The sequence below is a fragment of the Penicillium concentricum genome (assembly GCF_028827145.1).
Source record: "Penicillium concentricum strain IBT 3081 chromosome Unknown utg000002l_segment0_segment0, whole genome shotgun sequence".
Taxonomy (NCBI): domain Eukaryota; kingdom Fungi; phylum Ascomycota; class Eurotiomycetes; order Eurotiales; family Aspergillaceae; genus Penicillium; species Penicillium concentricum.
The window spans coordinates 2968079-2992697 of record NW_026622755.1 but is presented as its reverse complement, the minus strand read 5'-3'; the positions used below and the strand labels follow the sequence as shown (position 1 = coordinate 2992697).

Here is a 24619-nt window from a genome sequence, read left to right as displayed (position 1 = left end):
TACGAGGCCGTCTGTGTAAACTTCTGATTGCTAGTTATAAATAATATATATGAGATGTCTTCAATGAAATCATGAAATATAACTGATGGGTGTCTCAAGGAAAAGTAAGAGCAAAGTGAGATTTGTTGATACCTAGCTGGATTGGGGAGATATGGCGAAGATTCAAAAGGCCAATGTGAGCCTGATAGAATAGGGTATTGACCGCCTAATGCATCTAAACATACCAGTTTCAGATGGTCGGGGTGATTGGAGAGTGTGCACTATAGCAGTAGAAAAACCAAAGGATAGTCAATACTTCTTTTGATGGATTGAGAAACACGAACTGGGGATTTCATCTACAAATATAAGCCAAAAGCATATGAATAGACAATCTTAGCGCGATATCATTAGTCCTAGGTTGAAGTTTCGGTACCCTTCCCCGAGCAGTAAAACTAAAGGAGTCAGCCGTACTAGTACATGCAGAGTGCCAATTTTAATCTCAAATTGATGCCGTCTGGTTAATTCAAGAGCTACTAGAATTTCCGCGGGTCGTTTATCTGTCAGGCGCATAAAGAAAGAGAGAGAAGGCTGGCGGCCATATGGTTCTTTGGCCTTGATTGGAAGTGACCAAGGTTCATCCACTTCACCCCATTTGGACTCTGGGCCAATGTTCCCAACTGCTTGAGGCTAGGTTCAGCCGGTAGCCATTACGGGATGCCTTGGTATCGAGAGTCATTGCAGTCTAGGACGAGGTTGTAGAGTCTGAGGACTAGACGCGCTGCGATGTGATTTGTTTTTGTTGGCCGGAGAGGTTGAGTGACAAGCTTGCTGATAGGATATTAGTGAGATGACTTGTTTTAGTGGAGGCGTATTTGTACACTCACATGGGGCAGTGTGAAAATCCTTTTAAGGGTCATTCTTTCGGCATGTAGGGTGTCTGAACGGCAGAGTAGGACTTTCAGATGATGAGACACTGAAGCTACAGGTCAGATTTGATGGAAGCAGGACAGTGGGATGATAATAGACGTGAATAGTGAATCCAGGGATACTTGACTACATGTAGGTGTAAATTGGACCCGGGGCGTGGACCTGTCCGCTCCCCAATGAGTTATCCAGGGGTTGTATGGTGTCACTGTACGGTAACCTAAAAAAGCTGGAACCGCAGAAACGATACAGTTGCTGACAATAGAGTGACGAGGCCTTGAGGTCTACCTAGGTAGGTAGCTCTGGGGAATTTACATAATACGCGAAAGACCCATGCTTTTACTTAAAGGCGACATCTGAACTACAGAAATGATGTTGGTATAGTGATGTCGGGTGCCTGCATATTTAAGTGGGGCACCCGGGAACACTAGCAAAATTAAGCTTTTTAAAAATAAGTACATACGTACATACATACTGCTACGTACTACTAGTACAAGTTTCCAAACGTCCAATTTACACAGAGTATAGCAAAATCCAGCGCAGTAATGTTCTGAAGTGTCATCCTGCTTATTACAGAGAGGGGCCATGGATATGTCTAGACTATTATGCAAACAATTTGACTGATCATCGAACATATTGTACATCATGGCTTGTAGGTCAGGATTGGGGTACGAATCAAACACTCCTGTTGTGCAAATAATGAGAACGGGAAGGAGCAGGATGAGTACATTAGCAGATGCTATTGAAGACCCACTGAGCTGACCAAATATCGACATCCTCCTGGGCTCGCAACCCAACTGTCTCATAGAGGAGTCCTCGCATACGCTGTTCCAATATCTGGAGAATTTGGGGAATAGTGTGAAACTGGTTGCAAGATTCGTCGGTGTACATGTTGATCAAGGCTGCACTCATGGCGATGATCATGTTGGCCTCGTATATCATTCTCCTCCGAGCATTTGCTCGTTGAGTGTCTCGAATTTGTGTCTGCCTCAGCATCTCTAGATGCTGGCCACTGAGTGGCGGGGTATACTGATTGTTGGCCACCCAGTCCTAGTTAGCTTTAGGTTTCAAGGCGGTTGGCAATCGGGTATTGGGTATATCTCACTTGTACCTCAGTGTGATTCGGTTGCAAATGACGTGGGGTAGGTTGAGAGATTCGACCTGTAAAATCGTCAGTCACACTTAAGTCGTTGATCGTTTTATCGCAAGTCCTGGTTAAAGGCCAAGGGGTCATACCCACCGTCGGTGTCACTGCGAAGTGAGAGCAAGAAAAGCGTAGAAGTGCGAGATGCTGGGAGAAAGCAAAGTGAAGATGGTTAGAAGGTAACTCAAATCCCGCTTTCTAGAAGGCTAAAAAGGAAATCCTGGATAAATGAGATAGGGGAGTGCGATTGCAACCCCAAGAAGGCAAGCCTGAGGTTGGAGAATCCAAATAACCACAAATAAGCCTCCACGGATGTTGTATGACCTTCATGCTACCTAGGTGGACACCTGAGACAGAGTTATATAGTAAAGTAATTGATGGCAAATTCAGATTAGACAGAAGCCGGAGAGGAAGATCTCCCGGCAGTGAAGTAAGATTACCTTGAAATCTGATGATTCCTTGCCAGTTGGTGGCTATATATGCAAAGGGCGCTCAAAATAGATGATGGTTTGTATCTAGCTAACTTAGATGGATATAAAATTCTTCTTTCCGAGTGAATTCATAGTACACGTGCGGTTGGCCGAGCATAATCCATTCTGATTACGATCGACGTAGAAACTACTCAATATCATACTAAGAAAAGATAAGCACATATACTCAAATCTCATTATGATCTATTCACCATTATTCAAGCTGCTATGGATATAGTTGGCACAGCGGATGCTGCTCTCAGATCCCTTGTCACAAAGCCGGATGATCTTCCACTTGAACTCGTGGATCACGTCGGTCGGGATCCCCCTAGGAGTTGAGGGCAATTCGTCTGAGACAAAGCTGACCTGGTCTCGCACTTTGTCCCGTTTAACCCGGAATCGAGGAGCTGCGTCTTGCAAGAACCAAGCCAATTCCTTTCGTGTGGCTTCAGAGCGAGCTAATAGCTACGCGAGCGGCAACGTGACACATGTTTTTTTCAATACTTTGGCAATTGAAAAACGTTCTCCGTCAGATCCAATAGCTCGGATCGGGCCCGGTACTTTGGGTGGTTCGGCGCCAATCTGGACCCTCTCCTTACGATAGGTCTCCGTGATGGTTTCATGGGATGGATGCATTCCCGTCGGGTCGACGGTCTGCTCGTGGGTGACATATTCTCTTCTGGTTGTGGAGGGACCTGGAGTCGCACTACGTCGAGTCGTGGACTGCGTGGCCTCGGTATCCATGCGCTCCCATGACTGGAAGTTCTGACTCAAGTCACAGTTGAACCCGAAAGTTAGGCTTTGCTGAACTCCTGACAGATTGTAATGTGGTAGCACAATTTGTACTTTGCCGTTGCCTTTGGCTGCTTTGTCCGCGCACTGTATGTGGTAACAGTCGATCTCGGTCATGCGCTCTAGCTTGATTTTGGTTCCCCGCTTGGTGTCGCCGAGCTGAATTGTCGCGTGATAGTGGTCTTATGAATAACTTCTTCAATGGGCTTGACACGTCCAAAGATGGGTATACTGTGTAATGTTTAAAGTATCTAGAGAATAACCTCCATATTAGTGCTGGGGATTAGGGTCTTGTAATGAAGAGACAAACGTCCTGAGGTTTCTTGTGGCCTTATGGAAGTCCTAGGGACAACAACGTGTTTACTAATGGCGGAGAAAGCGAAGTGTATTCAAATCTCCTTAGATGTGTTGTGCTACTGAGCCTTACAACATAAATCCAAGGATCAATGGCATTGGAGAGCTATTTATGTTTGATTTCTTTGTGTTGTAACATTAGTGGAGGGTACAATTCATCCGAGCCTGACTACCTAAGATTCCCCTGTCTCCATCCAGATAGCTTCTTTCATTCGGGAATCATGAATCTGCTCCTCGAGCAGGTCATTCATCTTATCGAGCAGGATCTCCATGCGCTGTTGTATGGCGTTGAGTGCGTTTGGCATGGGCAGCTGTCGAGTAGCATATGCTCGCTCTATGACCATCTGGGCCATCTCCATGAGGAAACAGCCTTCATGATAAATCGCCGTGCACGTTTCCAACCGCTCATCGATATGGGACCGAACCGTGCTGAGCATCTCTAGATGCTTGGTCCCGATGGTTGCGATGGGGTGATTCTGGCTCACTTCATGCTTATTAGCCTTTATTTCAGCGTGATGAAAACGAAAGATAAAGCGAAGGGGATCTGTCTCACTTTTCAGGGCGCTCAGCACGACTCCGGGTTGGGTAATTAGATGATACAAGATAATGTAACTGAGCATCAACCTGTACAACTGGAGGGTATCATTAGTTCCTTATTGATGTTGTCATAGATGTTGTGATTTCGCCAGCAGATGGTACCTTGTAAGGTCTTAGATTGGAATAAAAGCTTGAAAGCTTGAAAGCTTGAAAACTTGGAAGAAAGAGGGAGGAAAATAGAGAGTAAGCTCTGGTTGATAGCAAAATAATGTCCAACGAAGATGAGGCCCAGGACGATTTCTATGAAAAGTGAGAGAAAAATCACTTTTGAAGGGGCTCGACACTATTACGTGTGTAGTAATTAGAGGACGTCGTTATGAGCTTCAACTAAAATGAGAAATATTCGTTAGCTCTTTATGTATGTTGTTGTAGTCATTATTTACTTGACGGGATCATGCCGTTTAAGGTTGTAGACCTGGAGAGAAGTTTGGAACCGTCGAAGTGTGGAGGAAGGAAGAAGAAAGGGGAAGAGAGGGTTACCAGAGAGCATGTAAATAGCTCGGACTTTGCTACGAGAAAGTGCGTATTCACAAGGAAGGCGTGAAAATCACCTGACGAAGGATAGCCCAAGCGAGGTAAAGACCAACCTCGTGAGGGACAATATGAACGGGAAGTGAGAATAATGTGAATGTCCATGTAGATATGTAACGATCGTTCAATAAAATTTCAAAAATGCTATGTGATCCTTTGTGGTGGCTTGATGACAGCATGGTGTGGTTATTAATTCTAGAAACTGAATAGCAATACGGTCTATTTGGGCCGAAAGTACTACTGACCAAAATAAAAGCATAAATGAAGAGAATTCGGGGCACCCCGGTCCCTACCGGCGGCTACTAGGAAGGTTCTTGTTGGAAATCCCCATGTTCTTATTGCTGTATTGTCTGTAGCCGCCGAATGTCACACAATGTGCACTTTGACGATTAAGCATCTATATATCAGAAGCAGGTTGTATAAAATATTACGCTGACGCTTCGCCAACCTTATCCCCCATTACTTCTCCAATACGGCTATCATGGACCTCTTGGGCCCTAGCACATCCATTTCTTCGACTAGGACCTGCATACGTAGGTCCGTAGCTCATAGCATATTCAAGAGTAAGGATCTGTTGTGGATATGCCAGGCTGGGTATAGGCAGCACCCCATTCATGATACAATGAATGACCCTTCTCGAGGACATAAGCGCAACCTTTTAATTGGTATTAGCTGCGGGATTGAGTTGTCCTAAGCATGTATTTGGATTCGCTGCTCGGGCGACCGTGGGGTGGTATTGACACAGCCCTACTGTTGATTATCGCCCTGGACTATCATAATCGCAGCCATACCCATAATACATCAAACTTCTCCCAAGCTCTCAGAGGCATCGTCCTCTCTTGCTGCGCGATGGGGATCAATCTGCTCGAGCATCCATAGATGGTCATCGTCGATGGCAGGGATTGGGTTGCTTGCCATATGAAAATGATATTTGACAAAGTGCTAGTGAAGGATGATATGAGCAAGAAATAAGGATAAAGTGAGATTTGATGATGTCTAAGCATAGGACCATCTAATAAAGAATGGGACTAGCATGTTCTACTTCTTCAAGGTGAGCGTACTATATATATATGAATCAGGATCATCATTGGTATCTAATCTTACAGGCCACTGGGAGCTTTCTTGCGGGAAACATTGTTCTGATTGTTGTCTTTTTTTGCGTATGTTTATCTTCCTTAGTATTTCTCCCTAGTCTACGGCCATATCCGCCTACATCTCGCCGGTCTCGTACCAAATCGCCTCCTCAAGTGGGCATCGGGGACATCTTCCCCCTAGAGGTCATAGGCTTTCTGCAGCAATTCGCGCACCAGGCGCCCCAGGACGGGCAGGATACTACCCATAAGAACCTCATGTGTACTAGGATATTAGGAAGTATGCTGTTGGAAATCTTCGTATTCTGCCTCCTAGTTGTGTGCGTACGTCGAGCCTGGGTGGTATTGCATACCCCTGTCTGGTCACACCCAGTTAGATATCGGTGGTCTCCTCCCAGATAACTTGTTCAATATGACTATCGAGGATCTCTTCCATTCGGAGATTGCACAGTTCCTGAACCAAGGTCCGCATCCGACTTTCCAAAGCGTGCAGGGTATTTTCCATGAGCATGTAGTTTTGGTTCGGCCGGCCGAGAATGTGTTGCACAGCTTGCAGTATTGCAAACGCCTCCTCGAAGTTTTCAGTACGCGCTGCTGCTCGCCTGTCGGCTTGGGATCGAGTTGCTGTGAGCGTCTCGAGATGCTCGTCCGAGATGCTCGGCAATTGCTGATTAGTTGGCAATTTGTGCCTGTCAGCCTGGGATGGAACATCAATGGAAGGGGGTGTATCTTACTACTGGAGGTGTCCGATGGGGACATAGATCTCGTATTCGTCGTTTGTAGAGTGTTATTGAAAGGTTTCACCTGTCAAGCAAAGTGTGTCTCGTTAGCTTCTCGTGTTGTCGTTGAGCTTGCTAATGCACGAATGGATTTCACCTGGTAAGTCGAGGGAGTTGTACGGGCATGGATCAAGTGCGAACGGTGGGAAAAAGAAGAAAGGAGAACGAAGAGAAGACTAAGAAGGGGCGCTTTAAGTAGAAATTACTACGAGAAAGCGCACCTTCGCGGGGAAGGGACGACGCGAACTTCCAGCACATTGGAAGGAGAAAGCAACCCCCCTAGCATCTTGATACATTCAAGGCGATGTAACAATTTGTATATTGTGATATCATATATACATCTAGAGAGTGACCGATGAGTGATAGTAAAATGAAATTGGATAGAGGGCTTGTACAGAAAGATCTCAACGAGATGTGAGAAGGAAGTAAACTTGACAATCCTTATTTACAGGCTGTTCGTAAATATCACCATCAGAATTGGAGTAAGTGGGTATTTGATGTACCTTGGGCGGTCAGACATGATGTTACAAACAACAATGAGAACGACGTGTGGATCGGATAAACGGACGTCAGCCGGTTGTGGGCTAAATGACCAGCGGTTGTCTAATTCTACGTTGCTTTAATCAGTAAGGGACATGTGAGCAGCCATAGGCGTAGCGGTTAAGTGTGACAATCTGATCGTGTGTGGCCAAACTTGCTGTAGGTATGTATTCGGCATCAACATCATCCGTTCAGCTTGACTTTGAGTCCCCAGCAGAACTAGTCACTGTAAAAACCCGCAGGCAAGCCTTCAGCCGCCAAAGCTTGCCATGGGTCGACAATTTTCCCCGCCAACAGTCCGACTCCCCTAGAAGTTGAGGAACCGGGAGGAGTTAGACTAGCTCAAGAGCAGACCAATGCCGCGGGAGGGACACCACATACATGACCTTAGCGATGGCCAAAGGTAGTGCATATTGGTGGTGGATGTGTGTAGATCCACGGAATTAAGTCAACATAGGTTTGAACGAGTCTGTTGGACTTCACAACGTGCTTGGACAGGTAATCTAGCAAGTCCTCGGCACCGGTACATGGGGCGATGTGAATATTACCTAAGCACACAAGGCGCATGAAAGGACGCTACTAATTCAGTTGCGCAACGCTCCTCTTTATTCATTTGACCCATGTTGATAAAACGGCTTGTCCGCACTAATTTCCCATATTCCCCATGTAGATCTAGATCTCGTTCACGACAAAGCGTTCCGCTTCCTGTTCGGCCCAGAGGCGAATAATTTCCCGGAGGACTCGCATCCGCTCCTCCAATTTATAAAGGAGCTGTGGCGGGGGGTACTCGGAGGAATCGGCCGCAGCTTCGATCCAGTTTCCGAGAGATTGAATGATGAGATAGGCTTCGTCTGGGAGACACCGATGCGCGAGAGCGTGGTCTTAGCGTGGTCTTCCACCAACCCGGAGCCGAGTCAGGAGCTCCAGGTGCTTTTCCATCGCGGCGGCGATGCGCTAGCGATAGTCCACTTTTTCTTGTTAGCTTTGTGTTTCACGCGGCTCGGCATAAACCACGAATAGGAAGAAGCATATGTCACTTGCACGACTAGGACATTCCGGCCAGTTCATTTGTGATTTGATATTATGGTAGGGAATGCGAGAGTAGTGAAATAAGAAATAAGACAAGATTACTAAGAAGTTGGTTGAATAGGGATTCGTGCATAGGAGACAAGTCAGGTTTTTGTGAGTAAGATGGTATATATTAGTATCACCTCACCTTTAGAACCTTTGAAGGAACGTCCAGGGGTGGTAAAGCCTAGCCAGTGCTTGCGTAGTAGCAATAGCCACAAACCTATCTTCTTGAGAGCTTTAGACCTACCTAGGTAGGTATGTATACCGGTAGAATATAACAAGTAAGAAATAGTTGATAGCAAAACAATATTTGGTAGAGGAGAAATAGAAGAATGATCTCAACATAAAGTAAGAACAAAGTGGAAGTAAGGACAAAATGCTATGTTGGTCGCCATGCCCCTTCCCAGATCAGTGAGCGGTCAAACTTCGCTTCTTCATAAGTACGCCGCATCTCATCTAGGAGGGCTGCAATGCGCCGCTCCAATTCGATACGTAGGTGCCCCCGGGTGTGTTCAGACAGCTCAGTTCTTGCTTCCATATATCGTTCAAGCCAGTCAAACAAGTCATACGCATCTTGGAAAACACGACGACGGGCGAGTACGCATAAAATCTTCCCGGATGCGCAACTGGGTGCGAAGGTCCAGCTACCGGTTGCCCTGGGTGGGGAGGGGCCCATGATTGGTTACTGCTGCTTGTTAGCTTTGTGTTTAGCGGGGATAGGAACAAAGTATGAAGGGCAAAAGTGTATCTCACTGTTGTTTAAAGTGTTGAAACCTCAGTGAATTATTGCGGGGTGCGTTTTAGAGGACGTAAAATGGCTAAGCCGAAAATATAATCTTCGTTAGCTTCTTGTTTTGCGGTAGATTTTGATGCTGGGGCAAAGTGCCGTACCTCGGTTGAAATTGTCTTTTGGCAATTGATGCGAGAATACTGAAGAGGAAGAAGGAAGAAGAAGAAGATATATTTATTTGGATCACGTTAGATAGTAATTCCCCCAGGCTGACGAGGGAACGAGAGTTTTTACAAGGAAGGTGCGACTGTCCCCTTGAGGAAAGACCAAGATTAGTGGAGCTCAACCACTACCCGCGAACAATTTCAACAATATTATTAGGACCTCGATACCTTCAACCAACACTCAGTATACTGCTACAATATATACAGAGTCAGCTATAAGTGGTAGCAATGTGATATATGATAGAGGCCTGGTGAGGTGAGATCTCAACGAGAAGTGAACAAGGTCCCAGGGGAATGCAGTGTCACCCAGTAGGACAAAGGCTAAATAGGAATTGACTCCATAGAGCCTGATCGGTAATTCTACCAATAGAAAGTAAAGATACATGAATAAAGAGCATTGTTATCATATAAGGCTCTCTGTGCTGCTATATATTCTGGCCTTAAAAACTTTGTGTGTTGAAATAGTTTGCGGTCCCAATATATTTCATTCTTGGCCCTAGTGTCAGTGTTCAATTTACCCAGGTTACCGTTTTCTATTTTAGACTGAATCGGTCTTTCTTTAAATGACCCGTCGTATGTGCAGGACTTTCTCTTCGGGTCCAAGCCGAAGTATATATCCTGAGAGAGTAACTATATCTGGACTAGCGTGTTTTGGAATTACATGATTCCGGGAAACGGTGTTTCACCTGGTTTACAGTGGTGCTGAGTCATATAATACCGTAATGTATGGCATCCAAGGTGAAACGCCTTCACGTGCCGAGATTGCGGGAAAATTGGAGAAAACCGGTTTTGCACTTGATTTCTGATTGATCTTCTGAAATCGAGAAGGTACGCTTAGTATTAGGATGACGCGCAGGACTGATCAGATCTCGTTCTTCCCTAATGCAGACGCAAGTATCCTGACGTCAAAGCATGCACCCCCACTATCTCGCCCGCAGACCGTTGGCCCCATACTTGATCCGGAAAACCTTGATAGGCCGATCAGCCCCTGGCCTTCAGACATCGAAACCGCATTCTACCCTAAATCGGAGCCTTATCAACCCTCTTTGATCCCGGAAAAGACGATTTGCCCTGATCGATACCTGCGTGCCTTCCTTGCCGAGAATGAGAGACTCAGACTCTCCGTACTCTGGTACTATACTCGCGATATTCTCCAAGAAGATGAGTTCCTCTCCGGGCTTCAGGAGAAAGCACACTTTGCCCAAGAATCCACCGGATGGGAGTTTGCAGTCATTGGCATTCTTGATGTCAACGTCTATATTCGCTTGGCCACAGTAGGGCTTGAGCTAGGCATCCTTCCCCGTGGCGAAACTATCTGCGCGCATACCGTTACTCAACCCCCCGGTGTATGTTGTAGTCCCAGCCCCGATTCCTTGAAATTTGCTGACCATTATTTACAGAACGTATTCCTATTACCAAGTCTTATGGAGGACTGGAGATTCCAAGAGTGCCCTTATCTTGAGCGTGGTGGCCTACGAGCGTACGCCGGTGTTCCACTTCGTTTACAAACTGAATCCGGTGATTGTGTTAGTCTTGGATCACTTTGTGTGGCCTCGAGCAAGGCCGAAGAGCCCTTGACCAAAGCCCAGCATCATGCGCTTGTTCGCTTAGGCGACTGGGTTGTCTCTGATCTTGTTCAATGTGCGAGAGCAAGACGTCAGCGAGAGCGTCGTCGAATGTCCGAACTCCTCGCCAAGGCACAGAAGGAAACAAATGATGCGGTGTCTGTAGAACCAGTCTTCAAGGTTCTGAGAACTACGTATCCGGATGCAATAGTCCGCATGCACACATCTCGAACAACCCATGTTGAATTTGAGGGATGCAACTCAATCCCGGTCTCTGAACTCAAAAACGGGTTATGGGAAGACGTCAAATTGCTTGATGACTTCATTGGGAATTCAAATCACCTCGCTCCTCCGTCCACTAGACCAGTACGCATCGCTGCTGCCCCATGTGAAAGCCCGTCGGGAGAATCCTTACTTATTGTGGCATCCAAAGATTTCCACCTTGTCTTTGACGATGTCGATATATGGTTTATTCAGGCGTGTGCGGGTATCCTCTCCCAGATGTGGCGTCAGAGCCTTTTGGCAGAAGCAATGAAAGCAAAGGAAAAGTTTTTCCGAGTATTTTCTCATCAACTCCGAACCCCAATCCATGGCATCCTTGGTTCTGTCGAACTTATGGCTGAGGAACTCATGTCGTGGGATTCGACCGAGAACACCACGGCCAGCACAGCACTGCAAAATACCACGGCAATTAGTTTGCGCGAGCCCTTCACATACCTCAACATAATCAAGTCAGCAGGACGAGACCTCACTTCGATCATTAACAATCTGATTACACTCAACAAATGGTCTGATATTGCAGCTACTGACCGGCATTATGCTATGCATACTTTAGACGAGCTAGAGACAGAGATAGGAAAGGAAATCGTCAAGCTGACATCGGGGGACACACGATACAATTCCTCGGTGTATTTTACTCAAAATTTGCCACCCAGTTGCGTGGACTTTTGCACCGACCTTTTGGTGCTTCGAGAGACCCTGATTCCATTAGTGATCAATGCGGTCCAACACACGCCACAAGGCGTTGTATTGATTACAGCGTCGATGCACTCAGACGGCACACTTATTGTCGATATTGAGGACAATGGCCGTGGTATTCAACGCGATCATCATCGGCGCATTTTTGAAGCGTACGAGAAGGTTGATATTCACTCAACGGGCGCTGGACTGGGCCTTACAATCGCTTCTAAATTCGCTTCACTCATCCACGGCTCGATTGATTTAATTTCGTCGGAGATTGGTCATGCCTCTCATTTCAGAGCTACATTCCGGGAAATTGAGTGCGGTTGCTTGCCTCCGCCGCAACCTCTGGCTGTGAAGCTCAATATTTTACCCTCCAGGTTTTTCAAGATGAGGGCTGGCCCTGGCTCTGTATTACTGGGTGATCATGTCGAGACTTTCCTCATTCGTAACGGCTTTACCCTCTCGGACCGGATAGAAGACTGCTTTGTCATCCTTGAAGCTGTGCCAGACCTTGAGCAGCACCAGGCATGTCTGTCTCAGATTCCATCTGGACAAGTAGCCATCTGCCTTGTTTCGATACCAGAAGAGAATTCTTACCTCGAACGGAGTGCTGATAATGTTGTCTATGTCAGCGGGCCTTTTTTGACTTCAACCTTGAATTCGGCACTTGAGAGAGCACAAAATATTCTCATGGTGAAAGCCTCTCAACCTTGCCTGCCACAACCCAAAGCCATCAGTCAGCCGTCCCTCGCACCCTTATCAAAGTCCCAGCACTCAGGTACAGGAGAAGAGGCTGCAATAGATTCACTTACGGTCGAATCGAACGAGCCTAGTTCGAACGAAACTGTACCACCAGCATCTCACTCAGACATATCAGTGTCTCTGGCTCTCAACTTAACCACTGCCTTAGACTTTTCAAGTTCAAGTTCCTCTCAGCCGGTTACCTTGATCGTCGATGATAATCCAGTCAATCTCCGCATTATGGAAATTTATTGCAAGAAACGAGGATTAGCGTATCTTTCTGCAACTGACGGCTTGCAAGCCGTTGAGATGTTCACTCAGTACCAATCACGACCCGCCGCAGACGAAACCTCTTCAATCCAATTAATCTTTATGGACCTGCAAATGCCAGTATGCGGTGGAATTGAAGCCACCCAAATGATACGATCACTGGAGCTGCAGAACGAATGGAGGAGAAGCTGCTTATTTGTTTTGACCGGGCAAGATAGTCCGGCGGACAGAAAGGATGCCGAAGCGACTGGAGCTGACGAATTCTTCGTGAAGCCTGTTTCAATTAAGCAACTTGATCGCGTTGTGAAACGATATTTTCCAGCTTTCAGTAAACACGGCTAGAAAGACAATGCATTATACCTGTCCTTGCAACCAATGTCTCAATGTCATCCTAGAGAAAGAATGCCAGATGGACACGGCATCTCTCGGCTGAGTGATGACAGAGGGCTTTTATCGTTTACGATTCGTCTTTAGCCTATTCGGGCATGGAGCGCAGATATGCTTCAAATTTTCGCAAGGTTCTGTAAATATTGATGACTGTAAGTTCCCTCTATTCAGCCTCAGTCCCTCTCCGAGACGTGGTGATACTCTGGGTCTATGGTATCATGAAAGGGATTAACCTTTTTATATCTTGTACCTAGCCCTGTCGTGTGAAATGAGCTTTTATGACCTTTGAAGAAGATGAAACAATGATTGATGGGCGATTATACTAGTACTACATGTATGTGTTCGAGGAAGTGATTTTTTCAAGGAGGGTAATGACTTTGCAGGTGTCAGTCATGTCAGAATTACACAATAATACACTGGCATAGATAGCGCGAGTTCCTGAGGAAGGCGCCACTACCCTCTCCGCTACTAACAAACATGGGGTGCCCAGGTGGTAAGGGTTAACCAATACCAACCCTGATAATGCATCTAGCCCTTCAAAAAGGGTTCCATAGAAAATATATAAGTAAATGATAATTAAGCGATGGCAAGATTGTAGTTAGCTGATAGAGGGCTGATTACATATGTTGTAGAGAATGATTTTAACGAGAAAGAATAAGTGCGTGAAATGCCATTATATATCCTTAGCTAGAGAGCACAACGATGTCTCGAACAAAGTCCCAGGGCAAACGCAATGTCTTGTAACAGAGACAATAAAGCCAAAGTAATCCTAATGAGGTTCAAATTTCTATTGTAAATCATATACGTCCACAGATAAGGATCATTGTGTGTACCTAACAATCCTCACAACACCTTTATGCCTTCAACAACAGGTAACAGGTAGGCCGATAGAATATATACGGAGTAATCTATCATCAATGGATAGCAAAAATGACACCTGAGAGACGTCGGTCAACGAATATCTATGCGCAATACATTATAGCCCCTATAGCTATCTGATATCACATTGTTAACTGGCCTGAAGGTGTGCTGAATCACTACTAATCGTCACGATACCGTTTCCCCCTGAATTTGTGGGTTTTGTATCTTGATGACCATATATAATTCTCCGATATGCCGTAGTTCTGAGGCAAAGGAGCGTCCACTTTACATATAGATCATCCTTCTGGTATACCTTAAGTGAGGAACTTGAAGTTGTATTTGTTAGTATTCATTATTGTTCTGTAAACAGCGTACTGGTCACCGTATTGTGACCAATCTTCAGTGTACTGTACTATGTACTACATACTAGTATAGTATTATTTCAACGGGCACAAAGGGGTATTATGAGTTGCCATTACAAGGAGTTTGTCTAAGGAGTTTGTCTGGACCCCGGCCTGCCTGGACTTTACCATGTTGCAAACACCATGACCACACAATCCTACAGTCTTCTTGATCTGCCACTTTCAATTAGAATTCGTATTTACACTTTCTCAGGGCTTGCTAATAACCGCCTCATCCCCCTCGATCGCAGACACCGCGTCGAGGAGCAATCTGCCCCCACCTGGGAAGAACCTGACCGCAAACTCAACCTTCACCGGGCGGATTTGACCATTTATTCATGCCTTCTACTCATCTGTCGGAGTACTCATGATGAGGTGTCGCATTATTTCTATTCTACTAATTCGTTCGTCGCGCACGACCTGCAAACATTGGGCTGCGTAGGCCCGTCATATCTCGCTTTGCTGACCTCTCTCAAACTCATCCCCTGCCTTACAAAAAGCGCCAATTCCCGCAATGAATGCACTTGCACCCCGCTGGAATTTATTGAAGACGATGCAATCCTCGGCATGGCCAGCCCTTGGGACCGCTCCACCCTCTTGCAGTGGAACTCGACCATCAGTAAGATTGCACCGCATTTGGCAGCCGATAGACTTGACTTGAGTATTATCTGCCCTGTTTACGACGAAGGTACCGCGACAAGTGTGGTGGAACCTCTGCGCCACTTCCCTGTTCTATCTAGCTGCCACATCAGGCTCGGTTCCTTCAACCGTCGCAACTATGCTATCCAGATGATAGCTATGAAAGCCGCTCAACAGGCCATGGGACAAATTACCACCCCTGCGCAACCATTTCGATTCCTCGATCTCCCCAGTGAAATTCGTCTACTTGTTTACCAGTACACTGATCTTATCAGCCCGCTCAACACGATCCAATGGGACCCAGACCATGGCTATACACTTCGCCCATCATTATGTCCACCGGGTTGCAGTGCACCATATGAAAGTTGTCATCCAAGCATGCACAGCGACTGCGGATCCCCTAATGTCCCCCGGTGCCACTGTCGTCATGGGTTATCAGACTGGCACGGCGGAAAGCCCTATTGCTGGATATGTACACACTATGCCTGCCAATTCAACACCTGCAAAGCTCAACCTGCAGACGGTACAGACCTAGGCCTAAGCTGTTGCGGGGCAAAGACATCAGCGTATTCCCCCGCATGCCATTGCTGGAAACCACCCGTCGCGTTCTTCGGCACATCTCGAACCATCCGAGAAGAAACACAGCGAGTCTTCTTCTCTCAAAATGCATTTGAGATTCCTCACTACAAGTACTGCTCATACATAGCTGAAACCGACGACGCGCCGGAGAGATGTGCAGGAGCAGTATTCCTAGCAGAGGTCGTGCCTGCAGATCTACTGCCGTATCTCAGGAATCTTACCATCTCACTCTGGGACTGTGTTAAGAGAACAGCGAGGGAAGACTGGATGCAGGTTATATCATGGGTCGCTGGTATATCAAACCTCCGCTTTCTGTCCATTAGCACTGCGTTGGCCTTCGACGACATCACGGACGTGATACCGAACACCCGGGAAGAACTATCTAGTGAACAGGGCCTTATCAGGATTAGGGATGCTATACATGAAGAGGCTTGGCCGGTTGAGATTTCTCACACGGCGGTGCGGTCACTCTTCGTGGATGTTGGATATAGTCAGTACCTGGTTATCCTCAAGGTCTACTATTCCTATCGGCGCCCCGAGGACCCAGCTGTTCTTGTTGGAGATGAGCGGATTGCGGGGGATAATTATGCTATTGTAAGAGAGTGCCAAGGACCGGTTGGGAAGCAGGGAGGTCATGGGAGATGGCTGGAGGGGTTGCATATCTTTGAGCCGGATTTCGGGTAGCGTAGTCGCAGGGCTGTGAGGTGCTCTAGCCGCTCGTTGTTCGGGGCCCGAATTGGCTTGTGTGCTGCCACTTCGTCCTTGTTGGTGTTGTGTTTGGGATAGGTTATTAAGAGCGAAGGATTTATCCAACTACCTTGCCGAATCGTCGAAAGAATGACGCTTTGCTGGCGTCGGGGATCTTTGACACGGTCGATCTGTAGATTGACCCGTGTGTTAGTTAGATGTGTAGTTTGTTCCATAATCGCAAGTCTCGTTTGTTATGAAAGTGTTATACCTTTAGTGCCAAGTCTATGCTTTATTTAGGTGGAAATGCTTTCGGTGGAAATTCGGAGATGTGGGACCATGTCCCATCAGAGGGAAGCAGTAAGGGACACTTAGCAGAGACTGGTCTAAATACCATTATAGCGAATGTAAGGCTATCCCTTTGAGAAGGACCAACCAAGTCTGTTGAGATTTTCAGGCCTAATCATTTCTGCCGTAGGGCCGTACTCAGGCTAATTAGGCTAGAATAAATTATTATGTTAGAAACGTCGCGTATGTTCTTCATTTTCCCTTTGCTATTTCATTTTCGGGCACTTAAGCATCACAGACAACGTTCCAGATAGCGCTTTCCATTTTTGCTCCGTTTTTTAGAGCAATGATCTATCTGACCAACGGGTGCCTATACCCTCTCCTCCAACTTCGAAAGGACACTCATAATGGAGCTATGGTTCAGGTATCAACATTCTCATTGACTACATGATATTGCATGCTTCTAGAAGGACTCGATGGCGGCTGTTTGTACGGGGGCTTTCACAAACTGGAAGCCGCATATTTTGAGTTGTAACGACGCATTCGAAAGGCGAAAGCGTGTGAGGATGTCGAAAAAGGAATAATGCTAATGGGAAGGATATCAAATATGATTCCAAGATAAGAAATTGCGACTATCACCCTAGGAAGAAACGACTAAGGCTGTCCAGGGAATGAGGGCTGGCTAATCTATGCGTAGTAGTAAGCGCTACAACGTTCTTACCATCCTGTTGCTTTCAAAGGTAGATATGCTGACATGATATGTACTCAGAGTAAGCTATAATTGATATCAATATACTGTTCGACAGAGCGCTGCCGAATGATGATATCAACGCGAAGCAAGGAAAAAGCGAGATCGAATACGTTCTACTCATGGAAGATGAAGTAACATCAAAAAAGAGGATTTGTAGTACCTCAGGCCCACTGGGCGACTGTCAACATCCTCGTTTGAAACTCGATGTAAAAGCCCTTGTATCATGGCCATCTATTGTATTTGGCTTCGTTGTCAAGGTCACACATGACCGACCATTCTCCAGATCTCGCGCTCTGCCTCCTCTTGGGCCATCACTTGACCCATTTGATTCAGGAGAACCTGCATCCTCGACTCCAGCTGGCAAAGCAGAGTGACATCAACGCACCGGTTTGCACGGGCGAGGCTCAGTAGAGCTCGCACTGACTCCATTACATGACACGCCTCCTCGTAGACTCTTCGGCGAGTGTTTGCTCGTGACCCTCCGCGTACACGGAGGGCCATGAGCAGATCAATCTCCTCAATATTCGGAGCTCTGATTTGGTAAGGGTCTGTCACTTTTAGCTAGTCAGCTTTGTGTTTGAAAGGCAGATACTGAAGCACCGAGGTGAAGGGGTCGATCTCACTGGTCAGATCACAATGTTGGTTACGGTCAAAGAGGTTTGATGTGTTGCCCAAACTCTGAGCTGAAAAACCAAATATATGTTAGTTACGTAGTTTATTAGGTCGTCCACGGGTATGGGCCAAATCATCATACCTTGGGTTGGTCCAATTGAAGGATTTCGTGACAAGGAGGGAGAGTAGATGTTGGGAAGGAAGAAATCATATCAGCTGTGGGAAGAGATTTTAAATAGAAATTCCTACGATAGCGAGCCTGCTTTTGCGAGGAAGGTGCAACTGTCACGTAACCGTAAAAGGGAAAGAACAAGGCTGCCCAGGTAGTGAAGCGCGGCCAACGCTTGCATAGTAAGAGCCACAACCCTTTATCTCAATACATCCAAGGTTACATAGATACAGTTATTATATATATACAGACAGTAAAGCATACCTTATACCAATATACTCTTAAATACAGGCCCGTTGAATGAGGATCTGAACTTGAAGTGAGAAAACAGTGACATTTAATGAGATTTACTTGTAAGAGATAAAGCAAAATGAATCAGGACCATCGATATTATGAATTCCATTTATACCCTTTAATGCTTATTTATTGTCGATAATTTCAACTCTGGATAAGCGCGTGGTCACAGCGTCAGATCTGAAAGGCTTTGGTGTCGCATTCGTAACGACCTCCAGTGCAAAGTACACTTGGTCAACCATGCGCCAGACATTGGTTCAGCGTCCTCTTGAGTTCTAATTTCGTACATCTGGTGCAGAAGAGCGCGCATGCATTCTTCGAGCTGCAAAAAAAAGCCGCGTCAACATACTGATTGTCGTGCTCCAGGGCTATTAGGGCTTGGGCTGTTGCATGATCCGGTGAGCTTCTGCGACGATGCGCCGGCGAGAGCTGGAGCTGGAGCCTCTGCGCACTCGTAGGTTCGTGACAGCTCATGCAGCTCATTGTTGGAGGTTGGTATGTGTCTATGGTCGGCCACTTGATCCTAGTCAGCTTCATATTCCAAAGTTGAAGAGAAAATATCGAGGGGCAGGGGTAGAATTCACTGATAGTCGAAACGTATCGTGGGTTATGTTGAGGGATGTCTGATAGGATTGCAAAAGCTGGATCTGAAAAAATGAAATGCATGTTAGTTATGTAGTTTATTGTTTTGTCGCAATCCTTCTAGGCCAAATGCTCATACCGTGTAGTGGGGGACTAGTAAGCTAGCCTGTATGAGAAGCAAGAAGCAGTTTGAGATGCGGGAATGTGGAAGAAGTATGAAACAAGATCAATTTGGGAGATCTTAAATAGGAAATGCATTGATTGAAAGTACACCTCCACGAGAAAGGGGTGACTCTTACCGGACCTTGATTAGGAAGTAGCAACACAGGCAACGTGATGAAGGGTATCTGAGGCCTACATCGTAGTCATAGCCGCAAGGCAACGTTTTGAAAACTTCCATATATTCATAATCATGTATAGCGAAAGATTATATACAAATATAGTAAGCCACAATGGAAGGCAAAGTGATATTTGATATAGGGCGGATTGGAGGATGAACCTTCTTAAAGGTAAGCGCAGTTCCAAATAAGTCTGCATCATGCATAAGCAGCGTGGATACTTTAACAAATATCAATCAATGCAATGTCAGCCTGGTGTAAAATAGGCATGCAAACTATAGTATCCCACACAACCTCCCTATCCCGAATATGAGATATAGTACTACAAACCTCAGGCCGCTTAGTACCTAGAATTGACGTTTTTCCGCCGCTTGTCCCACATAGGCCTATATTTAGTTGACTACAGGTAGGTAACAAAAAATGGCATTGCTACCGTTGTATATCTTCGTACTCCTACCGCGATCTAGTCCCAGAAAGGTCATACATAATATAGGACCCCTACGAGGATTTGTGTACAATACACTGAAAATTAGGGGCCGAAAGATTGAAAGTAAATTGATTCTACGCCGGTGGATTTCGAGAACTCCTGTGATCAAACTTGCAGAATCTAAGACAACGATATACAAGAGGTTCAAAGTTAAAATGCTCGAGATGCGCTAAGATCGACCCAAGATTCGGTATATCCATATGTAGATTGATGTCCATATTTCCAGGATCATTGGCTTGGTAACCTTCACTATTAGCGCTGTTCAGAGAAACACCATTTTGTAACGCATACTAACGCGATTATTTAAAAGTTGATGCAATGGAATGATGATTTAGTCTAGTAACCAGTCAATAGCATGATTGACCAGAGCCTCGCTGCTAACTTGTTGATCATGTAGCAAGCTGGACAGATTATCCACGTCACACCCAGTCTCTGAATTATTCACAGGGTCATGCGCCGGAGGTTCCACGTTTATATTAGACGCCGTGATATTTTCAGGACCCAAACCAGAGGGCTGGTTTGAGGATGTTTGGCGTTCGGAGAGCGAGGAAGAGTGTTCAGTGAGGAAGCGGGCCATCCAATTATCCAGTACAAATGGGTCTGATATGGAATCTTGGCAGGAATTCTGGAATTTTCGAAGTCGTGACAGCTATTGATGTGGTCAGTCGTACTTCAATAGAAGAAAATGGGTATAAAAGCCTTACAGAGTGCTCGACGACAGGCCAGTACGATTTGATATCCATTAAATATTTGAAGTTAAAGAGTAGCCATTGGCGTGCCATGGAGAGTGATTCGGGTTTATCACTGAAGAGCAGAGTATGAAGATGAACACATGAACTGATCACAGCAATATGCCCGTAGATGTAACAATTCAAATCGCAACATTCGATGTCTGTGCTATGCTGTAGAATTTCGGATATTATATTTGCACTTCGTTTGCATTGGGTCGCCTTTTCTGTGAGATTTATAGTTGTATATTGATCCCTGCGTGCGTCGAGGAAGGGGAAGAAGAGCATTTCGCGAAAGTGGTGGTACCCAATATGCATTGCCAGGAAGGTCCGACCAAGACCTTGCTTGACAGCGGACATGATATTTTCCGTGGTATACCTTAGACTCGGGGGCAGGCTCTGCTCCCATTGATCAAGACGGCCTTCCAGTACACCCGCCTCCTGGCAATAATCATGGAAAGCGATCAACCCTTGGCTCATCCGTCGCAGTAGCACGCTCGTCTTGTTAACAATGTCAAGCGACCTTGCCATATAAGCCCACATGTTGTACGGTGATGGGTGCAAACAAGAGGTTGCTTCTACCGGTCCTGGGTCCAAGCTCTGGAAAGCAATATCATCGAATTGGAGAAGATCAACTGCGGGGCCGTGAATCAACGATACAGGTTCGATTGATATATCGGTTGCCGACCAATCACTGGCAATATTCACGGATAGCCATGTGCGACGATATTCCTCTTGAGATATGGGGCTGTCATCCTGGGGCACATCCCAGAACGGCAAGGTTTCTGCATGTAACCTCGCGAGACCGATATAAACATGCTTGGCTTTTGTGTCGCCTTCCCCACCGTAGTAGTAGCCAATCAAAATTAAACCCTGCATTGACTCAAGGCTGGGCATAATTATAGATTGTTGAGCGAGACGCACAGCTTCGGAGATGTAAATGGTTCCCCGCGAGCCACGGGCGATGCCATGGAAGACAGGGTCGTTTGAAAATCTAGCGGCGAGTGCACACATGGCGTAGACATGTACCATGGATGCTCTGCCCTCATTGAGTTGGTGCATAAATTTTGCCTCGTAGATCATGGTATGAATAACATTGTGAATGAAGCGAAAGTACAGGCGAACTAGATCATGGGATACATCTCGAGTGATTTGGATTGTCGGCTCTCGGGGGCCATTCGACGGTCTGGGGGGAGTATATGGATGATCGAGACCACATGGAATGGAGAGGGATTGGCATAGGTTGCAGCCACGCCCATCGCCTACTGGACTGCACCGTCGTTTGCGCATGCTAAATTTGATATTTAGCACCACGTCGATCATACATCAGATAGAACCTACCGGCAGTTGACACAAGCTTCCGCCCGTGCCCTCTTTGTCTGACTCCGAGCCATAACGCCAGAGACAAACGCATGTTTACTCTACCTCAGCGAGGTGCTCCGTGCTCATATGTCATACTGGATGTGTGGCGAAGCTACCTAGGCGGTCGGCAATGGCAGAATGGTGGATGCCGAGCCCACAAACACCACATTTTTCATGTGACATATCCTTCGGCGAAGAAAGATTACATTTCCTCATCACTCGAAGTGAGAACAATTTGATGTGCTTGATTGGCAGCAGACCAAATCGTTGTATTTTTTGAAATGCGGGATGCAGGCTTGTAAAGTGTCTTTCTGCCCCGCCATATCGGTTGAAGGACCTGAACATCCAACTTAGGTCCGATCTATGGCCTTGGGAGGCTATGTTCTCTAAAATCTCTACCAAATCGACCAGTATTCAAGAAATTATTACTGTACCCCCAAGTCACAAAAAATGGAGCAATCCTATTTAACCGAAGCAATACATGGTCGGATATGTTTTCCACGCGCAAAGGGACCTCAAGACTGGATGTATTCGTTTGAGACTGAGACCCTATCCTACGAAATATTGTCCTATCGCGAAAAATGATCTGCATCACTTGCTCGTATCCTCCACCATGACCGTCTCAATTCCCTCTTTCTCATTCTCAACACCCATAGGCAACTCATCACCAAACAAGGAATCCATCTGCTCCAGCGTCTTGCCCTGGGTCTCAGGGAAGAAGAAGATGTAGCACAGCATAGCAATCAAGTTGAAGACAAAGAACACATAAAAGTAACGGAAGCCAATCGACGACAAGGCAGTTGGCGAAACCTGGGCGAGTACAAGGTTGATAGTCCAGTTAGTGAATGTGGTGATCGAATTACCCTGGTTACGGATATCGACGGGGAAGATTTCGGCAGGATAGACCCAAGAAATGATACCAACAAAGGTATAGAAGAAACTAAACACGAAGTTCATAGCCACCATTGCCCGAAGCTGGTTTTGGTTTCCCTCGTCCCAATGCTGGGACATGGCAGCATTGCAAAGTAGTGCACCGGCCATACCCGCTGCAGCGACAATGAGGGGCTTGATACGGCCCACGCGCTCCAACGCCCATAGACCACCAGTGCAGAAGACAATCGATAGGGCACCGGAGATTCCGATGATCATGAGAGACATCTGTGTGTCAAACCCTAGTGTTGCATAAATGCGGGTTCCATAGTAGTTGATGACGTTGATTCCAGACAAGACACCGAAGGCCTGCACGCCACAGCCAAGGATGAGACGGCGGCGCCAAGAGGGCTTGCGCAGGATCGAAGTGAAGGAAATTTGTGTATGCAAGCGCTCGGCCTGAATAGTTTCACGAATCTCCTGGAATTCGAGCTCGATATACTGTGACGTCTCTGCTGTACCATCCCCGTGGAGGTTTTGGAGTGAAACAAGGGCTTCCTCGTGGCGGTCTTTCTCCATCAGCCAACGCGGAGACTCGTTCAAGAACAAGACACCACTGATCAGGGCCAGACCTGGAACACATTGGAAAGCAAGAGGGAATCGCCCTGGAAATAATATATCAGCATACAGCCAGAAAGGGTGTACGGTAAAATCGAGTTCGATTAAACCCCCAGATCAAAAGCGTCCACTTACACTGGAAGGAAGTCTGATTGAAAGAGCATCCATACCCCAGCCACTGAGCAACCAGGAATCCCCAACTCAACATCCACTGCAACAGACCGGACATCATACCCCGCGAAGAAGCCTCGGCGATCTCACTAGCATACATGGGAATAACAGAAGTAAGCATGCCGACCGCAATGCCGGCGATAAAGCGGCCAACGATGAGCATAGCCAGATTGATAGCACCAGCCTGCAACGCACACCCGAAGGTAGATATGCAAGCTCCAACAAACACGGACCACTTCCGGCCCAGACGGTCACCGGTGAAGATGTTGATGATTGTGCCCAGGATGGCGCCGCCCTGGAATGCAGAGACGATGCCGCCGGTCACAGTGTCGCTCGGATCAGAGAAATATTTGATGAACTCGGTTTGGCCGATGGTCGAGGTGATGATACCGCTGTCATAGCCGAAGAGGAAGCCTAATATAGAGTGTCAGCGAGTGATTCCTAACTGTGCTGATGGAGAATGATTACCTCCAGTGGCCAGGAACATGGCCGTCAGCAACGTCTTGAGCTTGGCCATCGTTTCGGTGATTCTGAGCAGTGCGTCTCTGAAATGATAGAGCCGAAGGATGAGACACTTCAACCAGAATCCGGGGATAGACCCATATTATATAGATATCGAAGACGCCAAGGAAAGTGGAGCAATACAGAACCTAGACCACAAATGGGCTAGTCCTTTCTTGTTACTCTCCACTACCTCCGATGAACTGAGGTAGTGTGTGCATGGCAGGTTTTGCCATCCATATCCCAAAGGAAAATTTCGAACCCACAAAAGCGGGGGGTTCGGTATGATCTTTCCCGAATAATTAAAGCCTGCAAGCTGATCTTTTTCGTCAGCACTGTATGCATCGCTAAAATTAGCTCCCTTGGGCCTGCGTGGCTGGCTGTTACTCTGATAGTGGAGATAAAGTATAGACAATAGTCTGGTAGGGAAAGGATTTTGGTGGGTGAGGTGTTTCGGCTTCTTGGGCAACGGAAGGGTGTGAAGCTACAATATACCTGGGTATGTCCGGGGAAGCAAATTCTATCATTC

General features: G+C 46.5%; 10 protein-coding genes across 10 annotated transcripts; 2 read left to right on the top strand and 8 right to left on the bottom strand.

Moving 5' to 3' along the window:
• Positions 1 to 1632: 1632 nt before the first annotated feature.
• On the bottom strand, positions 1633 to 1827 carry N7517_004731 (uncharacterized protein; the record flags this gene model as incomplete). Its single annotated transcript, XM_056722461.1, has 1 exon — positions 1633 to 1827. The coding sequence occupies one exon, from the start codon at positions 1825 to 1827 to the stop codon at positions 1633 to 1635; it is 195 nt and encodes a 64-aa protein (XP_056578711.1).
• An 894-nt stretch (positions 1828 to 2721) lies between these two features.
• Positions 2722 to 3426, bottom strand: N7517_004730 (uncharacterized protein; the record flags this gene model as incomplete). The annotated part of the gene is made up of 2 exons (XM_056722460.1): positions 2722 to 2975; positions 3039 to 3426. The coding sequence occupies 2 exons, from the start codon at positions 3424 to 3426 to the stop codon at positions 2722 to 2724; spliced, it is 642 nt and encodes a 213-aa protein (XP_056578710.1).
• A 410-nt stretch (positions 3427 to 3836) lies between these two features.
• N7517_004729 (uncharacterized protein) lies at positions 3837 to 4100 on the bottom strand (the record flags this gene model as incomplete). The annotated part of the gene is made up of 1 exon (XM_056722459.1): positions 3837 to 4100. One exon carries the CDS (start codon positions 4098 to 4100, stop codon positions 3837 to 3839), a length of 264 nt encoding a protein of 87 aa, XP_056578709.1.
• A 2155-nt stretch (positions 4101 to 6255) lies between these two features.
• On the bottom strand, positions 6256 to 6947 carry N7517_004728 (uncharacterized protein; the record flags this gene model as incomplete). Its single annotated transcript, XM_056722458.1, has 2 exons — positions 6256 to 6571; positions 6883 to 6947. The coding sequence occupies 2 exons, from the start codon at positions 6945 to 6947 to the stop codon at positions 6256 to 6258; spliced, it is 381 nt and encodes a 126-aa protein (XP_056578708.1).
• A 1704-nt stretch (positions 6948 to 8651) lies between these two features.
• On the bottom strand, positions 8652 to 8948 carry N7517_004727 (uncharacterized protein; the record flags this gene model as incomplete). Its single annotated transcript, XM_056722457.1, has 1 exon — positions 8652 to 8948. One exon carries the CDS (start codon positions 8946 to 8948, stop codon positions 8652 to 8654), a length of 297 nt encoding a protein of 98 aa, XP_056578707.1.
• Positions 8949 to 10071: 1123 nt separating this feature from the next.
• Positions 10072 to 13107, top strand: N7517_004726 (hybrid sensor histidine kinase/response regulator; the record flags this gene model as incomplete). Its single annotated transcript, XM_056722456.1, has 2 exons — positions 10072 to 10572; positions 10627 to 13107. The coding sequence occupies 2 exons, from the start codon at positions 10072 to 10074 to the stop codon at positions 13105 to 13107; spliced, it is 2982 nt and encodes a 993-aa protein (XP_056578706.1).
• A 1451-nt stretch (positions 13108 to 14558) lies between these two features.
• N7517_004725 (uncharacterized protein) lies at positions 14559 to 16316 on the top strand (the record flags this gene model as incomplete). Its single annotated transcript, XM_056722455.1, has 1 exon — positions 14559 to 16316. One exon carries the CDS (start codon positions 14559 to 14561, stop codon positions 16314 to 16316), a length of 1758 nt encoding a protein of 585 aa, XP_056578705.1.
• Positions 16317 to 17616: 1300 nt separating this feature from the next.
• N7517_004724 (uncharacterized protein) lies at positions 17617 to 18181 on the bottom strand (the record flags this gene model as incomplete). The annotated part of the gene is made up of 2 exons (XM_056722454.1): positions 17617 to 17919; positions 18113 to 18181. 2 exons carry the CDS (start codon positions 18179 to 18181, stop codon positions 17617 to 17619), a joined length of 372 nt encoding a protein of 123 aa, XP_056578704.1.
• Positions 18182 to 20171: 1990 nt separating this feature from the next.
• Positions 20172 to 21651, bottom strand: N7517_004723 (putative C6 transcription factor; the record flags this gene model as incomplete). Its single annotated transcript, XM_056722453.1, has 2 exons — positions 20172 to 20489; positions 20545 to 21651. The coding sequence occupies 2 exons, from the start codon at positions 21649 to 21651 to the stop codon at positions 20172 to 20174; spliced, it is 1425 nt and encodes a 474-aa protein (XP_056578703.1).
• An 870-nt stretch (positions 21652 to 22521) lies between these two features.
• Positions 22522 to 24106, bottom strand: N7517_004722 (sugar porter family MFS transporter; the record flags this gene model as incomplete). Its single annotated transcript, XM_056722452.1, has 3 exons — positions 22522 to 23465; positions 23554 to 24003; positions 24058 to 24106. The coding sequence occupies 3 exons, from the start codon at positions 24104 to 24106 to the stop codon at positions 22522 to 22524; spliced, it is 1443 nt and encodes a 480-aa protein (XP_056578702.1).
• Positions 24107 to 24619: the final 513 nt, after the last annotated feature.